This window comes from Pygocentrus nattereri, chromosome 11, assembly GCF_015220715.1.
Source record: "Pygocentrus nattereri isolate fPygNat1 chromosome 11, fPygNat1.pri, whole genome shotgun sequence".
NCBI classification, from domain to species: Eukaryota; Metazoa; Chordata; class Actinopteri; order Characiformes; family Serrasalmidae; genus Pygocentrus; species Pygocentrus nattereri.
Window position 1 is genome coordinate 31,313,448 of NC_051221.1, and position 20,861 is coordinate 31,334,308.

The 20,861-nt window shown below is 41.0% G+C and overlaps 1 protein-coding gene and 1 long non-coding RNA gene across 4 annotated transcripts in view; one reads left to right on the forward strand and one right to left on the reverse strand.

Annotated features, from left to right (window-relative positions):
* Nucleotides 1–990: 990 nt before the first annotated feature.
* Nucleotides 991–8,484, reverse strand: LOC108429450. The gene is made up of 3 exons (XR_001858008.2): nucleotides 8,342–8,484; nucleotides 4,221–4,270; nucleotides 991–1,089 (listed from the first exon to the last, which is right to left on the reverse strand). It is a non-coding gene; the product is annotated as an uncharacterized LOC108429450 (long non-coding RNA).
* fbln1 (fibulin 1) overlaps nucleotides 8,464–20,861 on the forward strand; it is a 40,776-nt gene continuing 28,378 nt past the window's right edge. For all 3 annotated transcript variants that reach the window (XM_017701184.2, XM_017701185.2, XM_017701186.2), the window contains exons 1-6: nucleotides 8,464–8,979; nucleotides 14,072–14,183; nucleotides 15,821–15,953; nucleotides 18,625–18,766; nucleotides 20,532–20,582; nucleotides 20,695–20,787. In XM_017701184.2, the coding sequence (XP_017556673.1) occupies nucleotides 8,925–8,979; nucleotides 14,072–14,183; nucleotides 15,821–15,953; nucleotides 18,625–18,766; nucleotides 20,532–20,582; nucleotides 20,695–20,787 (586 nt within the window). In that variant the 5' untranslated portion in view covers nucleotides 8,464–8,924. The remainder of the gene's footprint in view (nucleotides 8,980–14,071; nucleotides 14,184–15,820; nucleotides 15,954–18,624; nucleotides 18,767–20,531; nucleotides 20,583–20,694; nucleotides 20,788–20,861) is intronic.

Here is a 20,861-nt window from a genome sequence, read left to right on the forward strand (position 1 = left end):
ACATGAATTTCTTACTCTTTATTCCTTACTACAGTCATGGTTCAAGTAGTACTGTTAAGCGTTATTCGTATTGGTAAAAATGTGACAATGATGAGTTTTGTACACTACAATACTATATAATTAAAATGGAATTATGAAAAGTCTAAATACAGCACTGAATAACAAAACCATTTCGGTGGCACTCAGATCTACAATTAGAACCAATCCAATGCAATCACAGAATAAATAGGAACATCTCGAAAAATCATGGAAAATGTGCTCTTTTAGAATTTCTCCAGCAGGTTTCTTTAACAGAAGATTTACATTTACATTTACAGCATTTAGCAGAGGCTCTTATCCAGAGTGACTTACAAGAAGTGTTTGTCAATCTAAAGAAAGTATCTTTGCTAGCTACCAATAGCTTAGAGAAAAGAGTCCTGAGCTCAGGTCCTGCTAGAAACAAAATGTCACTGCAGACACCGAGAGAAAAAGGAAGAGTTGAACGCAGAACTCTGTGCCATTCAATGCAATAAAATTACAATAAAATACAATACAATAAACTACAATACACAGTGCAATACAATAAAATATATATAAGTGCAGCTTATAATTCAGTGCTCATTTAAGTGCTGTGTAAAGAGATGAGTCTTCAGTCTACGTTTGAAGACAGCAAGAGACTCTGCTGTTCGGACAGCCAGTGGGAGTTCATTCCACCACCTGGGTGCCGGTACAGAGAACATTCTCGACGCTTGTCTTCCATGTGCCTTGAAGGATGGCGTGTCAAGCCGAGCTGTACTCGAAGCTCGAAGGGCTCGTGGTACAGTTTGAGATTTCACCATTGCCATCAAGTAGGTAGGAGCTGGTCCATTTTTGGCTTTGTAGGCAAGCATTAGGGTTTTAAATCTGATGCGTGCAGCTACAGGAAGCCAGTGGAGGGAGCGCAGCAGTGGGGTGACGTGGCTGAACTTGGGCAGATTGAAGATGAGCCGTGCTGCCGCATTCTGGATGAGTTGCAGAGGCTTGATGGCCTGCATGGGAAGACCAAGCCTTGAGATGACAAGTGACTGCACTAGCACCTGGGCGGCCTCTTGGGTGAGGAAGGATCGGATCCTAGTGTAAAGAGAAAAGAGAAGATGCCCCCCAACTTTTCTTCTTTATCTTATCTTAAAGAATCTATGCAAATTAAAATTTATGAACAATATTACTGACATTCCTAATATATCAACTCAGATTAAGAAAATATCCTGATTTTCTGTTGATAACTAATGAAATATGAACTAAAGTAAACAATACACCTATTCGCAAGACTTTGCTGCCACTCTGTAGCAAGTTATAAGGCACTGCTTTGGCACACTCAGGTGTCAGAGTCTCCTGGAGACTCTATTGTCCTACTGGGGGACTTTAACGCTCATGTGGGCAATGACAGTGAGACCTGGAGGGGTGTGATTGGGAGGAATGGCCTCTCTGATCTGAACCCGAGTGGTGTTCAGTTTTTGGACTTCTGTGCAAACCACAGTTTGTCCATCACAAACACCATGTTTGAACACAAGGATGTCCATAAGTGCACATGGCACCAGGACACCCTAGGCCGCAGTTCAATGATTGACTTTGTAGTCATGTCATCGGACTTGCAGCCATGTGTTTTGGACACTCAGGTAAAGAGAGGAGCTGAGCTGTCAACTGATCACCACCTGGTGGTGAGTTGGATCAGGTGGTGGGGGAAGATGCCGGTCAGACCAGGGAAGCCCAAACGTATAGTGAGGGTTTGCTGGGAACGTCTGGCAGAAGAACCTGTCATATTGATCTTCAACTCACACCTCCGTCAGAACTTTGACCAGATATCGGGGGAGGTGGGGGACATTGACTCAGAATGGGCCATGTTCTGCTCTTCCATTGTTGAAGTGGCTGACTGTAGCTGTGGCCGTAAGGTAGTTGGTGCCTGTCGGGGCGGTAATCCTCGAACCCGGTGGTGGACAACCCAGGTGAGAGATGCCGTCAAGCTGAAGAAGGAGTCCTACCAGGCATGGTTGGCCTGTGGGACATCAGAGGCAGCTGGCAGGTATCGACAGGCCAAGCGATCTGCGGCTTCAGTCGTCGCCAAGGCAAAAAATTGTGTGGGAGGAGTTTGGTGAGGCCTTGGAAAGTGACTAAGTTGGCTCCGAAAAGATTCTGGCAAACTGTCAGGCGACTCAGAAGGGGAACGCAGTGTGCCACTAGCACTGTATATAGTGGAAATGGTGTGCTGCTGACTTCAACTGAAGACGTCATTGGGCGGTGGAAGGTATACTTTGAGGACCTCCTCAATCCCACCGACATGGATGGATGTTGTGGGGCTGTCTTGGCTGACATGCCTTTTCAACATTGCGTGGACATCGGGGGCGGTGCCACTGGATTGGCAGACTGGGGTGGTGGTGCCTCTTTTTAAAAAAGGGAACCGGAGGGTGGGTTCCAACTACAGGGGAATCACACTCCTCAGCCTCCCTGGTAAGGTCTATGCAGGGGTACTGGAGAAGAGAGTCCAGCTTATAGTCGCACCTCGGATCCAGGAGGAGCAGTGCCCTGGTCGTGGAACACTGGACCAACTCTTCACCCTCTCCAGGTTCTGGAGGGTTCATGGGAGTTTGCCCAACCAGTCCACATGTGCTTTGTGGATCTGGAGAAGGCATTCGACTGTGTTCCCCAGGGTATTCTGTGGGAGGTGCTTCGGGAGTACGGGGTACATGGCTCTTTGCTACGAGCCATTCAGGCCCTATACAAACAAAGCTCGAGTTTGTTTCGCAGTAACCGGCAGTAAGTCAGACTCGTTCCTGTTGGTCCTATTGGGGACATCAGGCCGTGAACTTCAGCTTTTGCTGGATCGGTTTGCAGCAGAGTTTGAAGCGGCTGGGATGAGAATCAGTACCTCTAAATCCGAGACAATGGTTCTCAGGCGGAAAAGGGCGGAGAGCCCTCGCTGGGTCGGGGATAGGCTCTTGCCTCAAGTGGAGGAGTTCAAGTATCTCGGGGTCTTGTTCACGAGTGATAGTACAAGGGAGCGGGAGATTGACAGGCGGATTGGTGCTGGGTCAGCAGTGATGCGGGCTCTTTACCGGTCTGTTGTGGTAAAGAAAGAGCTGAGCCATAAGGCAAGGCTCTCGATTTACTGGTCGATCTACGTTCCCACCCTCACCTATGGTCATGAGCGAAAGAATAAGATTGCGAATACAAGCGGCCGAAATGAGTTTCCTCCGCAGGGTGTCTGGACTCTCCCTTAGAGATAGGGTGAGAAGTTCGGTCATCCGGGAGGGACTCGGAGTAGAGCCGCTGCTTCTTCCCGTCAAGAGAAGCCTGCTGAGGTGGTTCGGGCATCTGGTTAGGATGCCTCCTGGACGCCTCCCTCGGGAGGTGTCACAGGCAAGTCCACCTGGGAGGAGACCCTGGAGAAGACCCAGGACATGCTCAGAATCCCCCTTGGAGAGCTAGTGGAAGTGGCTGGGGAAAGGGAGGTCTTGGCCTCATTGCTTAGGATGCTGCCCCCGCGAGCCGAACCCCGGAGAAGCAGAAGATAATGGATGGATGGATGGATGGATGGATGGAGGTGTCAGTTTTATGGAATCAATATTCTGTAGCCTCACAGGACATCATTTACACAAACACTTTCAGAATGAAGACAGGGTTTTCCACATTAGCTGTGTTTCCATCCAAAACAAAAACTTTTAATGCTGCGAAAAGTTTGTCAACATAGCTGTGGAAAATGGTATGGTTTACTGCTTAGAAAAGTTTGTCAGTGTAAGCTATGAAAACAAAATTTTTCAGTAATATTGGCAAAACTTTTCTATTTCTTTAGATAAAAGCTCTTTATTGACACCTGAAATGTTGCCAAAACTTATATGACATTTTTTTTGCAGGAAATGATTATGCAATGCATTTTTGTTTCTAACAGTCAGGTTGATGTAAACAAGATGCTGGGCAGCAAAAAAGGCAAACATTTGTAATGCATTCTCATTTTATCACTTTCTGTTTGTGCAGAAATGGAAACATAGCTACTGTGGCACTAATTATCTTGTATAATGGTCCCAACCCTCCTCCTTTCCTGCACCTAATCTGGATTTGAAGTGCTGCCTCCTCTAACACTAATGTATCTGATTGTGGTTGGAAGTGGACTCTACAGGAAGGTACATCTCCAGGGCCAGGGTTAGTAACCATTGATCTAGGCACTATAATGCAGACCAAATGAGGAAATGTAAACAAACCATTATTACCTTTCAATGTGGTGGTACAAAGTGACCAAAAAATCTTCACCCTGTAGTACCTGCACAAGTGACCAAATACAGTTAAAACATATTAACACACATATACAAACAATGATGAAAATCCTTTAGTTGTCAGTGCATTTGACTGATTCAAATCATATGCTTTAAGATCTAATATTTCTATATTTCTTCAGAATTTTCAATGTATTTGCTACTGATTATTTTTGCTAGGATTCTCTGTAAATACAAGAAGTAACACATACAATTTACTGTAATTATAGATAGTACTTTTGAGTTTCTATTGTAACTGTGCTGGTGTTAAATAGTCTCTTAAAGAGGATGACCGGACTAGCCAAGACCAGCCCTTTATACCTCAGGCAATACTGCGGGGCGTCTTTTAAGACATCAGTGTGTAAGACCCTTCATGGAGTGATTCTTAGCAGCCCACTACTAAGTAACACAGTCAAGACAGGACGAGGCAGCTCTGAGTTCAAAAGGAAAGTAAGTGCCCACTGGAAGATTACGGTCATTAAGATGCCCTCTGTACCAGTAATTTCCTTTCCCTCAGGCAGATTGGTTCTCTCTGCTTCTTGTTAAACCCTTAATAGAGAAGGACTGAGGGGAAGAGAAGAGGAGAGATAGTAGGTAGAAAGTACTGATTGAGACGTCCACATGCATAAATTAGTCCTTAAGTTGGGGAGGCAACTTAATCTGTTTCCCATTACTAGCCATCTTTAGGGGACCTTATAAGGCAGCATCTGTCCCTTGAACTAATCCCCATCAAACATGCACACCACCTTCCAGCAGAACAAGGCAACAACTTTGTACACTTCCAGAAAAATAGTTACTAAAGTGTACATTTCAGGGTCCAAACACTGTCACTGGGGTGGTACATATTTAGTGCTTTTGTATAGAGTGACTCTATACATGCTGTCTTGATTCCAGACTTTCTATTATAACGTTTATTTTTCTATTTGCGAATATTTCTATTTTTTCTATTTTTCTATAGCGAATAATGTTAATGTTTATGTTAAAACTCATTTAAGGATCAGACTTTAAGACCACTGTTGTACTTTTGAAGGCACTTTTGAAGGCATGAACATCATTTCTACCTTGGGAGACAAAAATGTTCCTATACAGTGTCCTATTGTCTGACAATGTAAACTGCTACATTTACAGAGCTTACACTGTTGCCCAAATGTATTCTCTTTTGGTATTAACACCTACATTCTGAGCAAAAGGGGTTCTTTATATAACCCCAATTCCAATTAAGTTGGGACATTGGATAAAACATAAATAAAAACAGAATACGATGATTTGCAAATCCTTTTCAACCTATATTCAATTGAATACACTACAAAGACAAGATATTTAATGTTCAAACGGATAAACTTTATTGCTTTTTGCAAATATTCACTCATTTTGAATTTGATGCCTGCAACACGTTCCAAAGAAGTTGGGACAGGGGCATGTTTACCACTGTGTTACATCACCTTTCCTTTTAACAACACTCTATAAATGTTTGGGAACTGAGGACACTAATTGTTGAAGCTTTGTAGGTGGAATTCTTTCCCATTCTTGTTTGATGTACAACTTGAGACAGGTCTGGACTGCAGGCAGGCCAGTCTAGTACCTGCACTCTTTTACTACGAAGCGACGCTGTTGTAACACGTGCAGAATGTGGCTTGGCATTGTCTTGCTGAAATAAGCAGGGACGTCCCTGAAAAACACATTGCTTGGATGGCAACATATGTTGCTCCAAAACCTGTATGTACCTTTCAGCATTAATGGTGCCTTCACAGATGTGCAAGTTACCCATGCCATGGGCACAGACACACCCCCATACCATCAGAGATGTTGGCTTTTGAACTTTGCGCTGATAACAATCTGGACAGTCCTTTTCCTCTTTGGTCTGGAAGACACAACGTCCATGATTTCCAAAAACAATTTGAAACGTGGGCTCGTCAGACCACAGGACATTTTTCCACTTTGCGTCAGTCCATCTCAGATGAGCTCAGGCCCAGAGAAGCCGGTGGCGTTTCTGGGTGTTGTTGATATATGGCTTTCGCTTTGCATGGCAGAGTTTTAACTTGCACTTGTAGATGGAGCGACGAACTGTGTTCACTGATAAAGGTTTTCTGAAGTGTTCCTGAGCCCATGTGGTAATATCCATTACAGAATGATGTCAGTTTTTAATGCAGCGCCGCCTGAGGGATCGAAGGTCACAGGCATTCAATGTTGGTTTTCTGCCTTGCCGCTTACTTGCAGAAATTTCTTCAGATTCTCTGAATCTTTTGATCATATTGTGGACTGTAGATGATGAAATCCCTAAATTCCTTGCAACTGCACATTGAGAAACGTTGTTCTTAAACTGATGGACTATTTGCTCATGCAGTCATTCACAAAGTGGTTAACCTCAACCCATTCTTGCTTGCGAATGACTGAGCCTTAGAGGGATGCTCCCTTAATACCCAATAATGACACTCACCTGTTTCCAATTAACCTGTTCACCTGTGGAATGTTCCAAACACGTGTTTTTTGAGCATTCCTCAACTTTCCCAGTCTTTTGTTGCCCCTGTCCCAATGTCTTTGGAACGTGTTGCAGGCATCAAATTTAAAATGAGTGAATATTTGCAAAAAGCAATAAAGCTTATCCATTTGAACATTAAATATCTTGTATTTGTAGTGTATTCAGTTGAATATAGGTTGAGAAGAATTTGCAAATCATCGTATTCTGTTTTTATGTTTTACACAACATCCCAACTTCATTGGAATTGGGGTTGTAGTACCAAAAAGGGTTCTTTGGTTTGTAACAATAGTGGAATCCTTTTTGGTGCTTCAGAGCCATTTTCAAGAAGGTTCTATGTAAAACCCTCTACAGCACATTCTCCATCAATCTAAAAACGCTTTCATGATGCAAAGAACCATTTAATCAGGCAAATGGTTCTTCAAGTATTCCATAGTCTTATATAAAATAATATTTTTACAGAAGAACCTTTGAAGCACCATCTTTTTAAGGGTGTACAAAAAAATATTTCTCAGGCATAAGAAACGAGATCCTGATAAATCCGGCAGTCCTATGTCCTCTGGGCGCACAGTTAATTAAAAAGAAATTTCACAGATTTTTCAAAATATTTGCATAATTCTGTCATGCAACAGTCAAACAGTTGAAATGGTAGGACCTGGGGTTGTGATGTCATTTACTTCTCAAAACCATCAATAAACCTACACACGTCTGTGTGTCTACATGTTTTGTTGATGATGGTAATATAGTGGAACATTTGGGTGGGGGGAACATTTTCTTTTGCCCCGACAACACTCTGCATGTACCACTCTGCCATGAATGGATTCAAATAAATGAATTAACGAAACATGCTAGGCCTTGATCATAACGTATGGTGAAAATGATGTCTCAGGAATCAGGCAGTGAATTTACAGCCATTTCATGTTATAAATTTCAGTGAAGGAACTTTCAGAGGCGTAAAACTCTTCAGACGTCTGGTTCCGATCACCACTACTGTGAATAATTTTAACTCGGCACTTCACACCAAACTACTCTGTGTATACATCTTAATCACTTAATTATGGAACATTTTTGAAACTTTGGTGGAGCTCCCCTTTAATGGACATCTCTCCAGAGTGGCTTCTTCTTGGAGAGGACATGTGGCTTTGATTAGTGGCTCTTTTACCTCTCTGACTCTGCCCAGCAGCAGAGCCGTGATTGAAACTGCAGAAGGCCTCGCCTGGCACAGAAAAGTTGTGTCGTCTGGCAATTATTTTTCCCCATAGACACTAATTTTAGGAAATTAGCCTGGTGTGAGAGAAAGGAGGAAGGAGGAGGCTTAGGAAGAGTGGATCAGTGGCTGCCTGCGGTGGAGCCTTTTTTTTTTTAGCAAACTAAGCCCCTAAACTCGGACGCAGCCACATTTCTTGCTTATCTCACCGCTAGCCTGTTGTTGTTGTTGTTTCTGAAAGTACGCTCAGAGGTTGAGGTGACTCTCCTCCCACACTAGAAAACGCTTACTAAAATGGAGAACGTGGGATAGGAGCCTAAAACCCCCTTTCTCCCACACGTCTGCAGAAAAAAACCTTTTGTTTTGCCATTTGGTTCAGCGAAACCAGAAGCTCACCGCAGCGACGTCTGGCAGGGTCCTATAAACTCACTCGGTTTCCCCAGTGGCCACTTTCGCCAGAGCTCTTGCACAAGAGCCGCTGTAAACATCAGGAATCTGCAGACTTCACCTAACTCACTGTTTCAGAGAAACCTTTAGACTGTTCTGAGGGGGAAACGGCAGCGTGCTGCTCTACGGAAGCCCCCAAGAGACAGCACCAAATTAACCCACGTTAAAAACACCCCTTTGAACGCTCACGTACATGACGCATGACCTCGCTTTAACATGTTCAATCAAGAGCGGTATTAAGGCGGTATTTCAGAGCCACTGCCTCTGTGAGCCCGCGCTGATAGCCTACTCAGCGGTCAGTGTTTGCTCTGAGCTGTGAACGGATGGGACAGGAGTGCAGGGTCCGTGTCGCTCGTGCTGCCCGCCCCCCTCCACGCGCTCTGCCCCAACACGCTTAACCGCGCTAATTGGACGGGCTTTTCTGAAGCGAGGCTCCAGCAGCACCTCTCAGACTGCTGCTCAGCCAGACTCTCTCTGATCTTGAATCTGTTCCATCAAAGCCTCTGAGCACGTTTTTGAAGCGCGCAGCGCCATGGGTCCTACTCTGGTCATCCTCTTCTCTTTGTGCGGCTTCGTGCACAGCCAAGGTAAGTGACCATTTCACAGCAGACCGCCACGACGAATGAATCTGCTCAGCGTCAGGATTTATTTTGAAGAATGTTCGCTTTGAACAGCTTGTGGGCACAGAAGTGTTCCATGCGTTAGCAGAGACCCGTGATGAGTTTAAACAGATCAGAGGGCTCCAGAGACTAAACCTGCTGTGGTGAGAGCGTCATTAAAGGTCTATGACGCTGCACTCCCTTCTGGTGGGGATTTGGTGGGAAATGAGTTAGAGACAAAACTCTAAGTTGTTACAGCCTAATAACTGTGGACTGAGGCTGAAATGAAGCCTCTGGCCACGTTTTTGGTGTTTAGCTCAGCTCGATGATTTTCTGATTTAAACTGGAAGGTAGGAGCTGGAGAGGCATGATGGCTGGAGAGGCTAACCACACATGGAGAAGCATCCATAGGTTTCCGTATGTGACACATTAAAATGGTCAGTTTGAGAAACTGCATGTTTGGAAGGTGCTCTTGTGTCCAGTGAATAATTAGAAAACTTTTTGGTAACGCTGTATTGTAGGTATCGTTCATAAGGCTACATGAGACCTACATAAGATTGTCATAACAACTGACATAACCCCACAGAAATGTTTATGAATTGCTACTAGGGTTACATTTGCCAATTTGATCACGGTTAGCTAAATTAGCCTTTATGGCAGATGAAGCATTTATAAACATTTGTATGGAGAGTTGTGTCAGTTGTCATCATGACAAGTTGTGTCATGTAGCCTCATGAACAGTAAGGATATATATATATATTATAAATATATTATTAGGCATGATATATATGTATGTGTGTGAATATATATATATATATATGTGTGTGTGTGTGTGTGTGTATACACACACACACACACACACACACACACATATATATATATATATATATATATATATATATATATATATATATACACACAAACATATATATCATGCCTAATAATATATTTTATAATAATAATAATAATATATAGCACCAAAAAGGGTTCTTCTATGTGTGCAGCACATTCTCCATCAAATTCTTTCACAATGTAAAGAACCCTTAAATCATGCAAAGGGTTCTTTGAGTGATAATGATTCTACAAAGATCTATTTTCTTTACTAATGATCCCTTGAAGAACCATCTTTTTAAGTGTGTATGTTTGTGTGTGTGTGTGTGTGTATATATATAATATCTTAGTCTCTGTCAGAAGAAAACCACATTTCTCCAAAATGGTAACTTTACAGGAGAAGGAAAAACAATAATGGAAGATTTTCCCCCAAGTGATTATTGAATCATTTCTATCAGTCCATGTTCCTCATGTCAATGGCAGCTTGCATTTTCAAGTTATGTGAATAAAATAATAAAATGACAAAAAGTGTTATAAATAAAATGGTTTTGTTCCAACAGATGTGGTAACAGATTGTATTTCATTACTGATTGATACATTATCAGCAAGAGTGATTCAGTACATTTCAGAGCTGTTCTTTAATTGCCATGATTTCCTTAGAGACTCTAGTGCACTTTTGATTAAAAAAACCCTGTAATTTTAAAAGCCACCTCTGTAATTTAGCCTGGCTGACTGAATTGCTGATTCACTCTTTGCCAGTACTTGCATGTCAGGCATATTATCAGTTCCAGAGCTTAAGAACTACCTTTCTGTACCTTCCGTCTAGCCCTCTGTCCAGTGGTGAAAGGGTAAAATATAAACATCCTGAAGTGACTGGCTCTGTTGATCTGGCTCTGGCTCTGTGATTGCGTGCTTTTATCTGCCGATTTGGAGGGTCGCTTACAGAGCCCGGGCTGCAGTGGTGCTGGTGTTCAGCGAGCCTGGTTTACGTTCTTTGGGCTCAGTCCTCAGTTCTCCCCCAGACACCACTGTGTTCCAAGACGGCAATCAGTCTTTAAGAGAGGGAGACAAAGTGCTGTGGAGGGGAGGCCTGGGAGAGCCATTGGGCCTGGATGAAGTGTCTGTACTGATAAAATAACAGGAGCATAGATGTTTTTTAAAGCTGGCCTCCTTGTGTAATTGCGCATGGCTGTGGATTGTCACAGCAGGGAGAGGGAAGCAGAGTTTGACAGGCAGAGTAAGGTAGGATTAGGAAAACTAGGGTCGTTTTACTTATCAGCTAAAGGAAAGCACAGTAAAAGTGGACCCAAGTGGTAAAAGTTTTACTATTCAGCCAGAAAAAGCTGTCTTCCTGATTGCCTGCCTAGTTTTCTGCCTGCTGCATGTTGCTCTACATCTCTCTCATAGTAGGTTTTGGAACCATTATGTGAATCACAGTAGGGCCTTTCTAGGCCTTGGCATGCCCTGGCAGGCCATAGAAGCTACTAATAGGACAGAAGAAGGTGTCTGATTGCCCATGTGAAAAAGGGGATCTTGCTGTACATTACCTTGCTTTCTAGACACAGTCATGTTCTTGCAAAACTACTTTTCATCTGAATAAATGATAAATACTGCTTGAAGATAACCAGAGATACTTCACATTTACATTATCTGTGGAGTAGTTAATGGATATTTTGTCTCATAAATTTTATAATGGGACAAGAAAGGAAGAATTATTTGGTGTCCTGGCACTAACTGCTGAAACCATACACCATTACTGACCATCTTTGGAGTTCAGGCCTTAGTGGGTATATAGTAGATGTTATAAATAAGTCTTTATGTAACATTTTGTGAATTAAGTTTCAGTTTCTGTTTTAAAGGTAAAATTCAGCTTGAAAGCACTTTAATCCCTATAACTGCTAGCCTTGTCAGTGTCTCCTATATTTCATCATGTCTAGTAAACAAAAATCTTCTGGCCCTGGTCTTCATTTAAAAGAATTAGCATGCATAAAAACAGCTTGGCAGTTTGCTACATACTAAAGCCTGAAGGAAAGAAGGCCAAAAGTGTTGACTGCCAAAGGTATTTCATGTTTGGCAGAACAAGCAAACCACAAGGAAATGAATGTATTTGATCAAATTGAGACAGCCAGTCATTGTTTAGATATCTTAAAAATTGTATTTAGTGGGACAGCCAGACCCTGCTGTGTTGACTGCCTGCCTGTCAACAATGATCTTAAAGTGTCTGAACAGCTTCTAATACTGGTGGAAGAAATAAGACAGTACTGAAGCAGATAGTCACAATTAGAAAAACAACCCAAATAACAAGTGCCACGATATCCACTGAATAATTTAGGAAATGTGTAGTCTCTTGGGAAGGACAAATTGCCTGATACTGATCTTGACCAGATGAAACATTTTACAGGAAGATGCAGTTCTTATGAAATTTGCATCAGTGACACAAACTGGTAATGACGTATGAGTCATTAAGCTTGAATGCAATGTTTTAAATGGTATTCATGAAGTCATGCAATCTCAGAGCCCTCTGTCTCTGTCCATGTCATGTAAGCATCTTTCATCTTTTCATTTTACAAAATTGTGTTTAAAAGAAAAAATGAAGTGGAATACGCTCTTTTGGTGTATATTAATCCTATACATCACTGCTATAGGTGTTCATTCAAGTCTCCTGGTATAAATTCAGGACTTTGAATTTTGTTGTGTACCACTGCAATCTTATCTGATCCTATTGTTGCATTAGCAAGACAGAGGACAAAGGCAAGAAGTTCACAGTCCAGGTTGGGCTATTTTATTGATTATGACAAACTCTTGCAGGCTGAAGTCACTTTGTCACAAAATCTATCAGAATTGCCGTAATTTTTCACTTGTCTAATGTGCCTGTATGTACCATTTACTTCAACAGCCTCCCAGCTGTCCGCAGCAAAAAGACCACCTTATTACCAATACAACATCTCTCATTTCATGTACTTCGTTTGATATTGTCCTTCATGGTTACAGTGGACACACAACCATAATCATCTGGATCTGCTGCACAACCACTGCAGAATCATCAATCACCTTTTAATTATAAAGAGAATTTCTAAGTAGTTTTTATTGAAGTAAATAATAGAACTTTCACTGGTTAGAACTGTCCCTTGCTGTCAGATGTTTCTGCTAACACTTTCTGCTGGCTGAAGGGAAAGAGCAAATATTTGCTTGCACCAACCACAGAGTGATCAAGCGTTTTTGCACACTGTTCTACGGGTGTGGATATTTGGACAATCAGATTCCACTAGATTCTCTTCCAGATTTCTTGAAACCAGACGTCATTGCGTGACTCATGATGATCACCACAGACCTCATGTTTTTCTCATTTCTTACAGTAGATAGACATAACATTCCAATTATTTATCCAGGTGCTCCTATTTGATATAATCTTATCCTTTACATGTGCATAGGTAGTAGTCTGAAATCAGTCAATTCATATGTTAAAAAGAAGATCTCATTAAAACAAATTAAAAAGATCTCATTAAAACAAATTTTCCATTCTTAATCTGCATGCAAGCTGTTATACAGCACCGCTGGGAGAACTGATCTATATTACTCCACTTCATATAAATATAAATTGATGTAAATCTATGTGCAACATTATAAACAGACTCCAGATCTAGAGACTTTGTGACAATCACATGGCTCTATAGCCCAATGTTCTATCCATTCACACTGGTCCATTTGGTTCTTATTTCAGAATAAGATTAAACCACCTACCAACATTATATTGTTGGAGTTTTTATGCAGAATGTTGCACTGTAAAAGTTTGGTGAACCCAGTTACTAACTTTTTAAAGTTACAACACCATTTTTAGTGTGGATCAAGGCCTTAAAGTGCTTTGAGCACCTGAAATATGCTCTGTGGTAATAGTTAAGTTATTTTAGCGCAATGTTGTAAAGCAACATTCTAATAGAATGTTGTAGCAGAATAAAGAATTCTCCACAAGGGTTTTGGGGAAAGTTAAATATTTATCCCACAGTAAATATTTGTTCTGTGGTAATGTTTTATGAGAAAGTGTGGGACTGGTCTAGTGTTTTGTATGTATGCCCAGACCCTCTAACCAGAGAACCAGAGATTGTTTCTTGTGATATTTTTGGGATTTGTCATGCTGGGCAAGTCCTGCCCTGTACCTGCATATTTGATCTGCTGTAAGCCAGAATTAGATTTAGCAAAGCAGCTTTTTATTTGCACATTTTTCAATGGTGTAACTGTGTTTATTCCACAGAAACCACAGATCCAATCTCACTGGATGACTGCTGCAAGGATGGCAAAGAGAAAGGCCTGGAGTTCCAGGACTGCACAAGACTCCCTCTCATTTCAGAATCCACCACCTGCAGGTTACAATGCACTTTATCTCACTTCCATTAACTACATGTATCATCATTCCAACTGTGCCTTGTGCAGTACATGTGTGCCATTATGTCTAAATGCCTTAGAAAATGCTACAATTTGTTTTGACTGAGTTCTTATTCTTTGGTTTTCTGTTCTGGTTCTGGCTGTGCTGTGTAACTCATGATCAGAGGAATGTAACTGGTAATGCAAATGGCAGAATCTCGCTCCTCCAGCCAGAAGGGTGCCTGCATAGTCGCATGGCAGAGTGAACCACTTATTAGCCTTGTCCTTCAAGCAGCCAGAAGGGTTTGGCAATGTGACGTGGCTGACAGTTTGAAAAGATTAATCGACGGAGACAGTGCTAGACTTACAGTTACTACAAAGTGACTTGACCATAGCTAAATTTGGGGAAAAATTAAAGTATATTTGGAGAAGAACTTTAAGGGATTAGTCAATTTTCTATATTACTATTGGCAAAATGGATCTGTCTCAGACAGAAATTCATAAAGGCATAGTCCAGTGGTTGTGTCAGATTCTCTGAGAAAGATAGCACTGACCACTTGCCAGAGAGGCAGTGGCAGCAACAATAACAATAACGTAATGGTAGGAGGTGTGCTGTTGTACATTCAGTGCCATTCAAAACCATATGGGTTACTCCATCTGCCCTTCCAGAGGCAAATGCATTTGTTTTGGCAAGCCAGGAGATCCAGAATTTGTTCAAATTAGAGAGTGCGAGAAGGCAGAGATGGTTTAGGTTTGGGGAGAGGGTGTTGGAGGGGAGATGGGGAGCTTAGGCAAGGGGGTATTTCCAAATCCAGGAAATACCACTGAGGTGAAACTATAGTCAGACGCAGAAGAAAAGAGGAGGAATAACAGGAAATCTGTGGATTATTTCAGACACCAAAAGAAAAAAGGAAACACCCAAGTAAAGAGAGAGAAAGGAGAGCGTATGTGCCCTTAAAAGGCGCTGCAGTGGTGGATGATGGGAGAAGAGAGCAGAGTAAAATAGAGTAGTTTCCTGTAAGGGGAATGAATTAAGGGGGATGACTTAAGGGAATGAGGGTGACTCTCTCACTTTCTGTCTCTATCTCTCTCTCTCTTTCCTTTCTATCTGTGCACTCACACAGTGTGTGTGTCTTACTGTAAACGCAGCCTTGTGCAACTGTCCCAAAAGTCTGGCAAAGCTCAGAGAGAACTGGAGATGTCTGGTGTAATAAGTGATAAATGGTCTGAAAGAGTGCTTGAGAGACCACCATCAGTAACTTCGCTCGCTCTTAAGCAGCAGTCTGTGGTTCTGACGGTCTCAGGGGAGGGAGTGATGAAGTGAAGAGCAAGTTCGTAAGAAAATAAATACGAGAGTCTTGTGCAATCCAAGTGGCAGTGACTAGACTGCAAATTTCCAGAAGTTTACTAATGAATGTGAGGCCCTATTTTGATGTTTCTTGCCATCCTCAGAATGTTTATGACCAGGCAGCAGTAAACTACATGTTGTAAAATAATTATTTTATTTTTAAATGGAAATTTAATGTGGAAAAGTTCAGAATGCATTAGAGTTGATTAACACATTTACAGAGTTAGTTTAAGGCTTTAGCATTTTTAAGATCTTCTTTTCATTCTCATCTTTCCATGTTCTGTCAAATAGGATAGCCCAGGAGCAGTGCTGTGCTGCAGTATTGGAGGACAACAGCTGTACTAATGGTATCAATATGGCCAAAGACCAGGGCACCTGTGACACCCTTCTCTCTGGGAGCACCTGTGAGACTAAAACTGCTAAGGTGCTGTATGTGCAGTGCTTCTGTATCTGCATTTTTATACATATATGACTGGTGTGTAGAGAGCATACCATATCAAAACAGACCACTTGCTTTATCCTCCTTTCCTTGTTTCAGGTGAGTTCAGCTGAATCAAATTGACTGAAGGTCTTTAGTTTTACTTGACAAAGAACTACGTTTTAGGTGATTAAAATCTCTGGAAGCCATCATTTTTATCCACTACAAATCTGCAAAATGCTTAGTTTATAATAGTTAATAGTTCTGTTCAAATTTACCTCATAGTATTGTAATACTGTGCCTCCTTGTACTCATACCTATGCTGTGTTGTTGCTATAGAGTGTTGTACAGTTGTACATATAGTTGCATATCACTGATTTGTACATGCAGTCTTTGATGTTTTAATCTAGACTATCTGTGGGAATTTGGGAAAATTCAACTTTTTCTGTCTGTAACAACCAGTCAAATTCATTCCAGAATTGCATTGCAGATTCAGATAATAAAACGTTGATGAAACAAATTAAGCTTGATTGGTGCTGTAGAGAGAAAGGCAGGGAAAGAGTTAAGATGAATGCACCATGCTGCTTGTGGATTATTTCCACAAGCGTAATGCCATCCACAGACTCATGATAGATTTGTTACAGAACAACAGCCCATACACGCCTGAGTGCATTTCAATGCTCAGCAGGTGTTTGTTTCATTGAGCATTCACAGAAAGTGTCAGCATGCTTTCAACAGCTGTCAGAAGTCCAATAAACTCCTGTCAAGAGTAATAATTTGAGGTATTGAAATATTTCATAATAAACGTTAAGCAATTACTGGGCATGTATTGAATGTACTAGAAATGGAGGAGAAGTCTTTCACTGAAAAGGCTGTGAACCAAATGTGGTCAGAAAAAAGACAAAGCAATATTTTATTACTTAGATCATTACATTCCAGTTTTGAGTTTTAGATCCACGTCCGCCCTTGACTTCAGACTGAACGCTAATCTATCCTGTAGTTTTTTGCAGCTCATCTGAAAAGATAATGCATGACCTGCTATTCGATAAAGGATATTTTAATGGTTGTTTTCATAATTACATTATTTTATAATTGCTGCACTCACATTCATCCATTTGGGCACAGGTTTTCTGGCTTCTTTTATAATCTTAGGATTGACAAAAAACTATACATTTTTCTCCTGACCCCAGATGTAGTTGATCATATTTGGGGTCTGAATTTTATCTTTAGTTTTGCACAGGAGCAATGTGACTAATACACCTAAAGTAGCTAATATAACTACATAAGCAATGGAAGCCTATAGCCCAACAGTTAGCAAACTACATGCCTGAAATTTTAAAGTAATCTCAGAGAGATTTGCTTATGTCATTTCTGACATTCTATGATATACAACTGTGTTCAAAAATGGAGAAAAAGTTCATTAATTGTGTAAAAACAGTACCTCCTCACTCTTCTTTTACTGAAGATTTTTAAAGGTACAAAAGGTCATGTGACGTCACCAGCAGATTGTCCTGTGCTTGTCTGTTCTTGCGTGTTACAACTGTAGTGGATCAGATAACATGAATCAAGATTTATGTATGTCTTTCCTCACGCATTTTTGGCTAAAAGCATTATATTTCACCTTGCTGGAATCCTCAGGCAAGGTAAAAAGGCCACAGTGGGGTAGTTGCATGTTTTAACCTCTTAAACTGGAGGCTTATTTTTCCAGTTACTAATTCTACATTTGCCTTGTATTTCAAATGGGACATTTATGTACGAAAAACTTCAATAATTAATTTTTACACAGCATTTTTCACAACTTCTCCTCAACCCTCATGTTTAAACAGGCTGTTTTTGATACTGTGCCTGAGGTAAATGATCTCTGATCTGATTGGCTGCTCTGCACTGTGCCTTATGTTTACTCCTTATACTTCAATGGGATTTTTTTTTACTCATTTGCCAAGATAATGCTAATTTTCATTACCATCCCATGGGAATTTCAGTTCAATGTCATGATAGCATGATGTTAACGTAGTATACATTTATATGTACATCTGCTCTCGAGATTAAAAGCAGATATTTTAAAAATCATAGACATTTAAGTATCATGTTTCATCTTGGCTGGTGTTGTTTGGATGTTGGCTGTTTTAGTAATGATTCAAAGTGACATCCTATCTGAATATTACTGAGTCTGGTAATGATATGCCTCACTTACTCGAGTGAGGAAAAAGTGACAGTCATATCAGTCGTTAATACATGCCTTCTATACAGGAAAATGTGCCAAAAAGTGAGGTAAATTTGCTTTCTAATGATATTACCCCTTTAAGATACATTGTTCAGTGTGTATTTTTCAGTAGCTGCTGTATCGTTGCTGTCGAATGAAAACCTTTTACAGGGGAAGACAAAAACATTAGCATTTAATGGAAGTTAATGGAGAAATTATTTGTTGGACCATTTCTGCTTGTCCATTCATCACTGAGTTTTAATATAGTATGAAGGATAACTACTGTTTCCAAAAAAAAAAGAAAAGAAAAACAACAAAGCCATGGATAGAAGTTTTATCCCAACAGCGACCATACGTAACTACTATTATGTAAAGTATGTCATTGAGAAATTGAGAGATTACATTGTGGATCCTTGTAGATAAAGGGTTTCAAGCTGAACTTCCTCTCTTCCCGTTTGTTCTGTTGCTGTGCAGGTGTGTTGTGAGTGCTGTTTGCTGGGCAGGGCAGCAGAGGAGCGGGGCCTGTCCTGTGAGTTCAGCCTCTCTGTCAGCTATCAGTGTGGCCTGGTGTCCCGAGCCTGCTGTGTGGACAAAACACCAGAGAACTCCACACAAGGTTAGCACAAATGGTTGCTGTGCCTATACAGTGTGAAACAGAAACAAGCAGAGGTTAATTTAAAGTGTTTGGATGGATTTGGATTGATGAAAAATGGATTGGTTGTTTGAAAGTTATTTTTGCTTTCTTTCAGTGACAAAATATTGTTGTAGTGCATAATTAGAGGATGGATCAATCAAGAGATTTTAGTGCCAGATGAACTGAGGTTTGGCATATAGTTATACACTGTTAGCTATATATCCTTAACAATAAATGGTTTAAAAATGGCCAAAACTGGAATCTGATGACTACTGCGTAAAACAAGCAATCAGCAGGTCAGTTTATTATTTGGATTTTTGAGTCAGGTAAGTGTACTCATGCTGTAGTTAAATGCTGCCACAACACCTTTACCAAAATGTTGCAGCATAATTGTGCAATGACTCATTGTACTAAACAGTCAGCTGCCTCTTACTTATATTGCATTTTTGGCTAATACAAACTACTAGTACTTAGCCCACACAGTGTGAGCTACTGGTTCATAATTATTCAGCTAATTTGGTTGTCAAGAAATCAAAATTGGGCATAAAAATTGATGTTCGGACGGCTCCCGAGTGGCACAACCATCTTAAGCATTGGCCCTATAATCAGGAGATCATGAGTTCGATCCCTGGTTATGCTACAGCCACCCGTAGCCAGGAGTCCAAGAGAGCACAATAGACTTTGCTCTCTCTGGGTGGGTAAGATGTCCCCTCCTTCTTCCCCCATCACTCAACGCTAGTCAGCGCAGGTGTCTGTTAGCTGACGTAACCGATCTGGTGCTTGGCGCTTTCCTCCGAGCACGTTTGGCTGTGATGTTGCGTGAGCGGCAGTTCATAAAGAAGCGGTGGTTGGTTTTACAGAGGAAGCCTGTGATAGCCTTCATTCTCCTAGTGTTGGTAGTACCTAGTAGTTTGTAGTAGTGATTGGGGGAGTCCTAACTAGCGGGTGGAATTGGAAACAACTAAATTGGGGAGAAAAATCGGGTAAAAATCCCAAAAAAATTGATGTTCAGTACATCTCTACTCAACAGAATGTATTGATATAAATCCATTAATGGATTACATAGCTGTTTACTTCACTCTTTAGAACTTCAGTGTGAATCGACCTGCTGAAGGCTGAGTAGGTGTAAATGTGTAAATGTGTTGGTTTTGTGAGATTACAAAGATATTGAATTTAAAATAAGCTGATTTTGCAACTTAGTTTCCATAAATGGATTGTATATACGAGAGAGTGAATAAAATGTTTTAAAGGAGACATATTTTACTCTTTCAACCAATTCAACATCTGAGAAGAGTATAAAACAAGGCTTCATGCAGTCTTTACATGCTACAATTGGCCTTGATTCAGTTACATAGCAAACAAGGGGATACAGCAATTATCATTTACAGAGAGAGGGCAATGAGAACATTAGTTGTACAGTAGGCTTGCTCTACTAATTTTGGGGCTTTCTCCCCTCTAATATACCTTCTCTAACTAATTTGCTGTTCCTGAGCTGAAAAGGATGTGTCTGAAAAATAGAAAATTAGCAAGACAGGGATACTTTAGGACCAGGGCTAGGAACTGCTGTCCTGCACTGACACTACAGTCTGAGACGGGAAAGTTACCAATCAGTAAGAACTCTGCTGCCCTCTAGTGGTCTCTCAGTAGCTCTGTACCTGAAGATTATTGAAAGTCTTCCTTTCTTCTGCAGACAGAAGTCGCATTTTTTAATTTACCCATTTTAAGTGTTTATTTATATCATCTCCAGAGGGAAGCTCTAGTGATGCGGCACAGTCCAATCCTAGTGAGAAGTGCAAAGGTGAGTGCTAAGTCACCCTCTTGTTCGTACCGTGCATGATAGTTTCACATGCATCATAATTCAAAAGAGATTTATGTGAAAATATTGACTCTGTATGTATGTATATGAGCAGTTGGACCTGGGAACTGTGCTCAGCGTTGTGAAGGAGTTGCCTGTGTCTGTTTTCGTGGGTACAAACTCAAACCAGATGGAAAAAACTGTGATGGTAGGGCTAACACAAATAATCTCACTTCATCCAGTTTGCACATTGATTGTCAAACACTAAAATCTTTCAGAAAA